The following is a 12339-nucleotide window of genomic DNA, read 5'->3' as shown; positions in this document are numbered from 1 at the left end:
CTTTTCAATTGCTAAATAAAGAATATTAACAAATTTACTGTCAGGATTACCTTTGGGTCATCCAATGATTATGCACCAGCCTAGCAAGCTTTGCCTCATCTGGCAGATGTATCATTACATGAACCATACTTCTGAAAAATGCTGGTGGATATATAGTTGAATATCAGAATGTGCGACAAGCAAGACTACAAAATAATAAGAATATTATTAAATAAACAAGAATGCTGAAATGGCTACAAAATCTTGAGAGGCTACATCGTGACTAACTTACTTAATTTCATACTAAATTATAAGCTATATTTATAGAGAGCAAAACCTAGAAACCCTAATTCGGATGGGCTAAGCCCATATACTAAACTAATAAGCAAACTCAAATAATCAACTAACCATAAATACTAATATTTTTCAACATATATTTTCTCTAGCATGCATAGGATGTACACAATATCTTCAATCATGTCATCGTCCAACTTTCGCAATGCTTTAGCACATAGTTGCTAGAAGAACCAAGACAAATATATAATCGTCTCAACAACTTCGTCGTCCAAGTAGGGCCGAATACTAACTAGATGGAGCCACTGCAGTAAACATGGTAGTCATGACTCTTCAAACCCAACAATGTCCCATTGTCCATTTAACATGTCTTAATAAATTGCTAGCTTATCCGTCTGAAAATTTCACACTTTGCATCCCACTTCAAGAATCATTTATTGCCATCCGGCTTAAAGGTATTATTGGCAGGTCTCTTCTTGTATTTACCATTAACAAATTACGGCCATAGGTTGGGCCTTATCTCCATTTCTTGCATGCTGATCCGAATCTTCATGGTGTCCTTCGATTTTGCCTCGATAGGCAGAGTTGTTCCCACCACGTTATTGCAAACTTCTTCTCAATATGCATAGGGTCAGCAATGTGTCTGATTTTCAATTTTTTGGACCAGTATTCCAAGTCAAAGAATATATTATAATGCAAAATTGATGATCAAATTGCAGACATCTTTACCAAAGTATTGCCAAAGGACATGCTGTCTGTCTTATGGAATTACTTGGTGTCAAAGCAGAAAACCACTTACAGGGGGGTGATGGAACATATGTTGTTCTCTGTCAGTTTTTGTTCTACAGTTTTGATAATTAATTGAGTTTTGATTCATTACCAAAACTGAGTTTTGAATATAAATAGTTGCTATTTGAGTGCAACGGCTAGTTAGAAGGTTAGGTAAGTTAGACAGATGGACAGCTAAGATTAGATGTAAGGTGTAAGGCCTAGATGGCTTTGTCTTAGGTGCATGCCTTAGGCATTTCAACCTTATCTTCTTCTTAGACAAGGGTAGGTGAATATCAGTAATCAGATTTTGATGAATGACTATACAAAGAGGAGCAGCAACGTTTTGCTCTCTGGAAAAGTTGAATTATCTATACTTCATATCTCTCCTATTTCTTACATTAAATTCATATCCATTTCAAATATAAATGTTATCAAATTGTGCTTAGATGCAACCTCTTGTAGCCCAGATTTTGGTAATAGGAAAAAAAAAAAAAACAAAATGCAATAGATATCATCACATTTCATCATTGTCCATTTTTAGTAGTAGAGTTCTGCAATGGTCTGCAGAAAATTAATATTTGACACAGTTTTGCAGATGCAAAATATTATCCCACATAAAAACACAAGACACTCATTGCAAAACATCGACAGTTTTACGGCGTGTTTCTTGCGACTACTCACGACTTCAAATGTGTGTCGTAATTGAGCTTGTGTTATTTACGACATGGGGTTTTACCGCTTTCAGGTCGCGCGCCGTAAATGATATAAAACATCATCTTGCATGCTGTAAATGATCAATTGTGTTGCAATACTAAGGGCACGTTTATTAATCCATAATCAAGTTGAGTGGAATTGAATTTAGAATGAGTTAGATTGAGGAGGAATTATAATCGGATTCTTATGGAAGTTATTTACTAAACTATCTGGAATCGGAGTCAAAATGATTTTGATTCCATAAAAGTTGTTTGCCAATTACCATTGAATCGAAATTAAAACCAGTATAATTACTAACCTGCCAATGTTCTAAACAAATTTATATATGTGCTAGGTTATGACTTTAATTTCGAAAACAACATATACTAACAAATTTTAGAAACTTTCTACCTATTTATAATATCATCCATAATTCTTTTTACCCTTTTTCCAGCTCTTTAAAACTTTTTTTTTCCTTCAATAAAGATCTATTTCGTTGCAATCTTGCTCTTAATTAAGCATTTCTCCAAACTACCATATATACACCTTAGGCAAACTTGGCATTTTATGAAATATGTGGGGTATAATGGATAAAAATCATGCATTCCAGATTGCCCCCAACTCTTGGAATTCATTTCTCACCTCCCACCAGGGAATCCAATTCCTCCACAAGGAGGAGTTGAGTTCCATTTTTCTTGTGGGCCCTACACAGTCTTAATTCCTCCATATCTTAGTAAACATAAAAATGAAACATAATCAAAATCGGACTCCTTATTTTCATTCCAATTGCAGATGCGTAAACATGGCCTAAGTCACAACAAAAATGAGTCGTTAGTTTGTGAAAATTTTCCTTTTCCATGTGTAATCAACCATATATACATCTTCCACATGCATTTTCTTTTCTCTTTGTGGCTTGATGAGGTTTAGACCTAAATCATCCCAAACTCTACCCAACTTATCATGTCCATGCAAGTATACTGGTTTTTCCTCATTCAGCAATACAAGAATCATTAATTCAATGCTGTTCTGGTAGAAAACTGAACTGATTGTGTGCGATCTGATGTTGTGAATCATTCAATACTGTGAATCATCCAATACAAGAATCATCCATGTAAGTTTATAGGGCATTCTTTATTCGTATCAGGAGACTGAGACGTCTCATGCCAATACTATCCATAAAACTTGCAATGTGTCTATATATACCAATAAAAAAAATCCTTTGTAAGAACAGCGTATCACAAAGAATTGCGCGTTTTATCTGATATATGATCACTTACCACACCTTCTGGACCGTTTACGTGTGAAAAATGAAGAATCAAAGCAAACCCATCTTCACCATTTCTTGTTTTCTTTTATTTATTCTTTTTTTATTCACACATTCCACATCAGTCACAGCTCAAGAAGTTGGTAATGTAGAAAGCAAATATATATATGTTATTATTCCTTTTTTATTGTCCTTTTTTTTTCTTTTTCTTTTTTGGTTATGGAAACTAATATGAGAACACACATAAGTGCAGAGGATGAGAGGAATTTTGATTATATTGAAGGGAGCAAGAAGGGGCCAGCTTTCTGGGGAGATATTAAGAGAGAGTGGGCAGCATGTAAAAATGGACGCTTGCAATCTCCCATAGATTTATCAAGTCTGAAGGTTATAACAATCCCAAGCTTGGTGGGGCTAAAGACGACATACAAGAGTTCTAACGCGACTCTCAAGAATAGAGGCCATGATATTAAGGTAAGGGTTATCTTCACAAATTGTCCATGACGTTTTCAAGAGTCATCATTTTGGTAATTGGTTTCAAAATTAATCAATGTCGTCTTCTACATTTTATTCCCACATAGTCTTTGCGGATAAATTTGTTAAACTTTCTATCAGATTTAATAATGAGCTACTTGGGGTAAGAGGTCCAACAAAATTAGGAGAATAATTAGGCTAGTGTGTAACTCAATAAAAAAAGATGTATTGGTGGGTGCAGCTTGAGTGGGCAGGCTATTCAGGATCGATCGAGGTCAATGGCACTGAGTATCACCTCCAACAAAGTCACTGGCACTCACCCTCCGAGCATTCCATCAATGGCAGGAGGTCTCTATAGTGCACCCATAATTAAAGTTAAATTTTAAACAAGTAATATGAGTTTCTTAATATGTATTTTCCTGTGTTAGGTATGCCATGGAGCTCCACATGGTTTATCAAAGCCCGGATCCGAAAGTGGAAAACAATGTTGTTGTTGTTGGTGTCCTTTACCAGATTGGTCACCCAAATGCCTTCCTTTCTAAGGTAGAATGCTTTCTAAATTACTCAATGTATACCACGTGACGGTGTGATGAACACATCCAAGTTTTTTTTATCCGAGTTACCTATTTTGAGTAACAAATAGGGAGATGATTTTCACACGCCCTTTTGGTTTCTCACACACTCCTCTTTAGTTCTGGGTATCATACTAAATTAAACTAAAACAACAAATATGATTAAATAGGGGTGTATGAGAGGCTAAAAATGGTGTGTTTATCATTTTCCCTAACATAAACCCTCATGACTTATATTATGTCCCGTTGGATAACTATTAATTTTTAGTTTTTAAACAGTTTAGTTTCATTTTTTGTGCTAAAAATAGAGAGAGAGTACATGAGAGAAGTGAAGAATGGAGAAGATGTTGGAGTTTCAGTACAAATCTCATTATATCTCATTATTCCACATTGCTTACCATCAAAAATTTCTCACACTCTGTCCCTCTTACCAAGTGATTGGAAAGATAAACCATAGAAAGCAAAATTAGGCATGAATCTTGGGATTGGGACATGGGGTGTGATTAATTATATATAAAATTAATATATATTTAATTATCAAAAGATGGACATTGGGCCTTGAAGCTCGGGCTTTAGCATTAAATTCAATAGTTAATTTATTAAATTAATTTCGGACTTAAGTAATCTTTTTATTTTTCAATTGAGAACGTCTAAAAAAGTTTGAGGAAAACATGAAGTCACACATCCCTTCTGTTGAACAGTCACTTCCCCATTTCAAACATGTTGCAAACATGTATATGATTACTATATGTACATGCATCAGCATATCACTCAAACACACAGGAAATCATCTTTCATACGATTCTTACCAAAACCAAGCATATAGAGAGAACCACAAAGAAATTCGTTAGAAATTAAGTTTTACGATGCTAAAATCTTAGTTTAGATCGTTGAATCCTAGTGAAGCAGATACCTACAAAACTAAAAGCATAGAGTAGGGCGATTTTTTGTTTCAATGACATTGCGGTATACAAGCCTCGATCTTCATTTCGTTTGTTTAAATGTCTGTCTTGTTTGTTCGGATTCTGTCAATATATATAGTTGCAATTTATTTATATATTAGCATCTAAATTTTGTATGTATGTTTTGTTTTACCCCTGCAATATATATATATATATATATATATATATATATATAGTGATTGATTGTTGATTATTATCCAATAGAAGAGAGGCATGGGAGGGAGATACTTAAAAATGAAAGAGATTATTTGAAAATATAAGAAACCCAACTTAAGATACACGTTCATTTCATATTTCTTCTACCATCCTTCCTTTACCTTTTTAATTTCTCATTTATTCGACATATTTTCACTCTATTCATAACACAAAAAATAAAACCGAAAGGTTATCAAACAATAACCAAGTTATATTCTGCTCAAATATAATTTTTGCGCGCAGAAAACTCTGGTTCACTTTATGTATACGCACCAACATATTTTGTTTTAGGCTTTTTAGTCAAAACAGTCCCTGAGATTTGTATAACTCCTCACTTTGGTTCTTGAGATTTGAAATCAATTGAAGTGGTCCCTGAGTTTATTCACCATCAATCATTTTGGTTATTCCTTGAAAATTCTTCATTATATAAGGATCCTCAATTTTTGTCAAATTATTTTGGCTCATTGTTTATTAAATTGAGGGTATTTTTATCATTTTGTCCTTATTTAACATAATTTTTCAAGGAATGACCAAAATGATTGATGGAGGTCAAACTCAAGGACCACTTCTATTGATTTCAAATCTCAGGGACTGAAGTAATGAGTCATGCAAATATCAGAGATCATTTTGACTAAAAAGCCTTTGTTTGATTCTATTTTTTGTAATCGCTAATTCAAAATAATGCACCCTAATACCCTGCATATCAAATGCCATACAACTACCATATCCGTTGGACCGTTAATAATTAGAATTGATCTCTAACATGTTGCTATTCTGAACTTCAGTTGATGAGGGATGTAGCATTCATGACTGACAAAAAGACAGAGAGGAGCATTGGGGTGATTGATCCTGCTGAAATAGTCCAACTGAATGGCAACAACTACTACAAATATATCGGCTCGCTCACCATTCCTCCCTGTACTGAAGGCGTTATTTGGATCATCAGCAAACAGGTACACCCAAGCCCTTCAACTATGTGTATTAGTGCCTTTCTTTTAATTTTTGTTAGTCTGTTTGATTTCTGCTCCTTAATTACCTACATTTCAATTGCTTCTGTATGCGCAGTTAGGGACAGTTTCAAAAGAACAAATAGATCTTCTTCGAGTGGCTGTGTATGATGTACGTACCAAGACATATCTTCTATCCTTTGTACTTCTTATTTGAAGACTCGAAGCACATACACGCACATCAATTATTTAATGATGTTCATAAACTATTTGCAGTACGCAGAGATGAACGCAAGGCCAGTGCAACCACTCAATCTGCGAAAGATATACTCTTTCTATGGCAAAAATGCCAAGAACAAACACAATTGACGATATCAGAGAGTTCATACGTAACTGAAAATAGCGAATTCAAATATAGAATTAACTCACATGATATTGACGTCTTGGTCTATATCTGATCTGCAAGAATAAAACATTTTTTAAAAATGTAGCTTCTGAATAATTAAATACGATCATTTATCCGTGTTATAGGTAAGCCGTACTGCCTATATATATATATATATATAATACATAATGTGATCATTTATCCATGTTATAGTTACGCCATACAACTGTCTATATATACTTGGATGTAATCATTTATCCATATTATAGTCATACAAGCAAAAGTTAATAGTTATCAAAAGGTTTGCAGTGTTCAACTTTCAAAAAATAGAGATGCCACGAAAGTTAGATTTATGTACATAAGTTCATAGTTGTCAAAAGATTGGCAGTGTTCAACTGCTCATTGTTCGGAGCTAGATTTATATACATATGTCTATAGTTATCAGAAAGTTGGCACTACTCATCTACTCAATGTTCACAAAGACTTTTCTTGGTCATATTTGGTCTTGCTAGTTTGCGAATGAGCATTCTTCTCTTGGCCATCATGATGTTGAAGCACTGCCTCTTCTTTTTTGTTTTGTCCAAGAGTTTTCCCGTGCTTGCTGTGTATTAGGACTTGAAGTCTGTAAGTACTCAATATAAAGAACTAAATTCGTCAATTAATTTATATTTATTCCGAGCTTCATCAAATCAACCAAGAGTATAATTCAGCAAGGTTACATTTTTCATTTTGTTTAATTAAAATCAATTATATTGTTCCCATCTATTTGCACATCCCTTCAACCCTCTCATTGTTAGTGTCTGTTGAACTATATCAGGCATATGTGTACTACTTGAAGTAGGAAAACTATAGCTTTCTTGTATCACCTGTTGTCTATTGCTAAGCCTAGTTTTTTTTGCGCATTGTACTCACAAATTTACATCGCTAAACAACAAATTGATAGCTGGAAGGGGAAAAACACTAATGAAAATGAATAGTATTTCAAGTAAACCTATACCCCTACCAAGCAAACCAAGTGCATACGGACTAGGATTCTCTCCCCTCCTCTTTCCATTCCCTTCCATCCCCTCCTCTCATATTCTCTATTTTGTCTTTCTCTTTCTATAAAAAATTAATATAAGATGTTGACGTGGCTTAACCGTGGGCGTTCAAATAGGAGGAGAGGGAAGGGGAGTGAAAAAAAGAGGGGAGAGAATCCTACTCCAATGCATACGAACAAGAGGAATGCTAGCTACTTTTTCCACTTGCCTTTTCCCATTTGCCTTTCCCACTCATTATTTGATACATGGTTCCACTTACACATTAAGTTAAATAATTGAGAGTGCTGATATACCCACCCTAATGTCTTATCTTTCCACTCACCTTATATTCCCATCCACCGTAAAAAATAAAGAGAAACCCATACTATTTTCCCACCCACCATTGTTCCCAAAGCACCTTTACCCCCAACACCCTGCTCGTTGGCCTCCTATTCCGATCATTACTGGCTGCTTAATTAAAGCCCAAATCCTATCATATCAATGCTTGATCTCCTTCTCCTGTAACATGTTTTCCATACTAGTTTCAATTCTTTAAATAATATTTCCAAATATGATGAAAGCATTGGCTTTCATTGCTGCATTCATCGGTATAAATAATTAGTTTGAGTTACAAAAGTCCTACTGGGATACTGAGCTCCCATCTATATTGAATACACAAGATTACAATTATCACATCCTTTGACATATTACAATATACTTCTAATCAACATGGGGCTTTTGTTTAACAATTTTGAAACAAAATAGAAAGGAAAATGCCAAGCTCGTCAGTCACTTGATACAATCATACACATACTCTGCACTTCCATTGCAATTTGCAATCTTTGCCTATGCCTGGCTAGCGGGTTTGGTAGCGGCAGTGGCATCTCAATTCGCAATAATTGCCTTCCCTTCAAATGCCTCGTCCCCTTCCTCTTTCTCCGCGCCATTCACCAACACAAGGTAACACAATCACCATTCACCAACACAAAATAACAAAGACATGACCCTCACTTGTGTCACCTATCCACGAGATCTAGTCTCTCTCATAACCTTGATCACAATAGCATGCTTAATTGTGTTGTCCATTCTGGGGGTTGGAGTTTTGGAAAAGACTGAGAGAGCTCGGAGGAGACGATAAAATGGCAATCCAAATAGTGTGCTAAATTTCTAGGGACGAGGGAATGGCGCTTCCTTTTTTATTGTCCTTATATGTCATTTTATGAGAGGATATATTAGTCCTTAAAAAATTAAAAAAAAGTGGGGTGGGATGATATGACATTGGGGTGGGTATAGTAGCACTCATAATTATTTATTCTGAAAACACAAACTCTGTCTTCCCCCTATTACCCTTAATAAATTTGGTCAAGGAAAATAAAATAATAAAGGATAATGCTAGGATACAAAATTTTTAAACCAAATTTCCAAACCAAATGATGTGTCACAAATAGAAAATAAGCATGTTAATCAACACTTAAATAATTATCCACATCATTTGGCTTACGAAATTTATAAATTTAGAAATTTGGTCTTTCTAATATTACCCAATAATAAACCCAAAATGTTTTCCTCTCTCATCCCTTCCACTTCCTCTTGGCTGCCATGGCTTTTCTAAGAGCTAATGGGAGAGAATTTTGAAATTTTAACAATCACCACATTCATTATTAAACACCGAATTCACAAGCATAAAAAAATGTGTATGGAAAATCATTGGCCATGACATGGATAAAGAATTGATGGGGTTAGTCACTGGCCATGGCGGCTGCAAGGAGGAAAGCGTAGAGAAATGAAGTTGGGGAAGAAGGCGATGATGGGGAGACGACGACTGTGATTCTACCGGGCGGTTCCCTCTCTTCCTACCATGCACACAACAGGCATGGACCGTAGGATATGGTTAGGGATGGGGTTGGCTATGGCTCTGCCACAGGTTGTGGTGGACGACGGATGTGGAAGGAGAAAGGTCTACATTATTTGGCTTTTGGGGTTTCTTGTCCGCTGCCCTGTCTCTACTCTTCTCTAAAGGTTTTCCTACTTGGGTTTCTATAATACAAACCGGTTTTCATCCATTCTAATATAAAATCTAACTTTATGGTGGTCGTATTAAAAAATTACTTACTTTGGAGTAGCTTAATCAAAAGGTTTATATATAGATCTATTTTGTACTGCATTATGTATATATGAAATGACAACAAACTGAAGCAGGCACGATGACAAGTGACAACGCTAAGATTTAAAGGCCTCTTCCATACATCAAACAGTTTATATAGATCTATTTTGTACTGTAGTATGTATATATATACGAATAAGACAACAAAATGAAGCAAGCACAATGACAATGCTAAGATTTAAAGGCCCCTTTCACACATAAAACAGTTTAAATACTAGTTTCACTTCATTATCCGTGCATATTATTTCTTCTTCTTTCTTCTTCGATGCAGACAGCAACCATGCTTGGGAAACTCCTTGCTGCCTTCGATCCTTGACTCCAGAGAGAGTTTAGGTTCCAACACTTCAGATACTCCTAAACTGTACAGGTACATAATGTCAATATGTACTGCGTTTCAGTCATCTAACATTTCGTTGATTTCTTCTAGGTTATCGAGTCATTTAACGTATCCTGTGTTACTTATAGGTTATGCATAGTGTTACATACCTTTAGCTGTATTGGATATGCTATTCATACTATGTGCAACAACTTGCTGCTGCCTGCCTTGCAAGAGTGTTAAATTTTTTTTACCAAGTGAAAGTGCATAGATCATCGTGCTTGTGGGTTATTCATTTCCTTAAGTTATAACATGCATACTATGTTCAACAATAATTTGCTGCTGCCAAAGATATTTGTTATCAAGTCATGAATTCACATAAAAAAAACCAGAAATTTAAAATAAAAATTTATTTATAATATGCATGTTGATAATACCATGAAAATTTTCACTTCATTATCCGTGCATATTATTTTCTTAGTTCAGATATGAATTTGACATCATCTCTTCCAAAACCACCAACCAAAATCATTTCTCAAAGAGATCATACATAGAAGAGAGGGGAAACTTACCCAAAGCCAATTTCGTGCTGCTATTAGTAGGTTGGTACTGCTCTCTCTTTTTTCTTCTTATTTAGACCCAACAATTTCTCCATTTAATTGCAGAGTGTTCACTCGTGAACCTGAATAAGTACTTTCTTCCTCTCCTTGCATTTTCTACAAAAATCAGATATCAAGTTAAATAAAAAAACCAACAAAATTTAACCTAAAATTTCGTCTGGTAATTATCAAATATCGAAAAAGAAGATTAAAGGGGTCAAAGGAGAGAATCAGAAGAAGACTTGGAACATTAAAAAAAAAAAAAAAAAACACACACACACAAAGGGAAACACCAGCTGGAGATGAACCCAACATCACCAGACACGAATGATTCATGAAGAAAAAGGGGCCGGCACAGATCGTAGTATTTATGTAATAAAATTCTACAATTATCTAAAGAGGTGGGAGCAGTTTGTTCGGTACGGTTTTAGGGTAAAACTGAAATCAAAACCAAAATTTATTTTGGTTCGGTTCGATGCAGTTTTGGAGTAAAACCGAACTGGAACCAAACCATTTGATTATTTCAAAACCAAATCGTTCGGTGCTATTCGCTTGGTCCATGCTTCGGTTTTGGTTTTCGGTTTCAAGTGCCCTTCTGTATTTACCTAATACTTTGATGCGGCTGCGGCGAAGGAGAGGGGCGAGGTCGAGAGGGGGGGAATTCGCGAAGGGGGAGGTGGAGTTGGAGAGGCAATCAAAGAGGTTTCGACAGATGAGGTGAGGACGGAAAAAGGGGAGTAGGAGTCGTCGAAGGTAGCCAGACCAACCCAAAGAAATAGGACCTCTCTGAGAATTGGTCAAGAGGTCAAGAGAATGCGATCCCACGTGTCAAAGAATCATGCTACATTTTACAAGGCAAACCGAAGCAAACCTAGAATAACAGAAACTAAGCGGGGAAAAATCGGAAACACTGTTCCTAAGCTGCGGAAACCCAAAACTTGGTGTTAGTATATATAATATAATTTAGAATGGCATATTAGTATGATCATTTGGTGTAGAAAAAAATTTAGAGAGAAGGGGGTTGATGGCCAGTGCCGCAAAGAGAGAGAAAGGGGGATCATAGAATTTTTAATGTGTGCTTTTTCACTGCGTAATGTCTTCATTTATACCAACCTAATTAAGGTTTAGGAGAGTTCAAATCTGTTGTGCCGATTTTTCCTCTGCCCACCCTATGACTTACGCCTACAAAGAATACGATAAGTACATGGGTATTGTCCAATGAACCTTACTTAATCCTACTTCTAATTTACACAATCATATTCATAAGTAAATGCTATTCACAACACTCTCCCTTGAGTGTGTAAAACTCAAGAAATAGTTGCATCATATCTTCAAATAAATGTGAAAGCAGTTGATAAAATTGTCTCGTCAGGCTCACGAGAAAGAACGCATAGGTCTATGGGGAATGCATAAAGAAAATGCTACACCAAAACCTTTATGCGTGAAACCCAATGGGACAAAACTATGGTTGAAGGAGAAAACATGAGAACATGCAATATGAGGATACTTGACATCTTCAAGATGCAGTGAGACTATTGAAAACGTACACAAGTGTTTGCCTCATTAAAACATTGTCAGGTAACAAAAATGTAATGGGAAAAATGTTCATGATTGAAGGAAAAAGGTATATTAAGGTAAATTGAGTATATTTCGGGATAGTCCCTCTGCGTTCGACATAACTCCCTTTAAGAATTAGAAACGACGTTGC

The 12339-nt window shown here is 35.6% G+C and overlaps 1 protein-coding gene and 1 long non-coding RNA gene across 2 annotated transcripts; one reads left to right on the top strand and one right to left on the bottom strand.

The window, feature by feature from the left end:
- Positions 1-2955: 2955 nt before the first annotated feature.
- On the top strand, positions 2956-6738 carry LOC137746043 (carbonic anhydrase Nec1-like). The gene is made up of 7 exons (XM_068486093.1): positions 2956-3144; positions 3255-3472; positions 3714-3820; positions 3901-4015; positions 5987-6154; positions 6267-6320; positions 6425-6738. The coding sequence occupies exons 1-7, from the start codon at positions 3045-3047 to the stop codon at positions 6515-6517; spliced, it is 855 nt and encodes a 284-aa protein (XP_068342194.1). The 5' UTR covers positions 2956-3044; the 3' UTR covers positions 6518-6738.
- Positions 6739-9104: 2366 nt separating this feature from the next.
- On the bottom strand, positions 9105-11627 carry LOC137746181 (uncharacterized). The gene is made up of 3 exons (XR_011069780.1): positions 11237-11627; positions 10605-10748; positions 9105-10075 (listed from the first exon to the last, which is right to left on the bottom strand). It is a non-coding gene; the product is annotated as an uncharacterized lncRNA (long non-coding RNA).
- Between the last annotated feature and the right edge of the window lie 712 nt (positions 11628-12339).

The sequence above is a fragment of the Pyrus communis genome, chromosome 9 (assembly GCF_963583255.1).
Source record: "Pyrus communis chromosome 9, drPyrComm1.1, whole genome shotgun sequence".
Lineage (NCBI taxonomy): Eukaryota > Viridiplantae > Streptophyta > Magnoliopsida > Rosales > Rosaceae > Pyrus > Pyrus communis.
The sequence above is the reverse complement of the archived record's forward strand: the minus strand, read 5'-3'. Positions and strand labels throughout refer to the sequence as shown.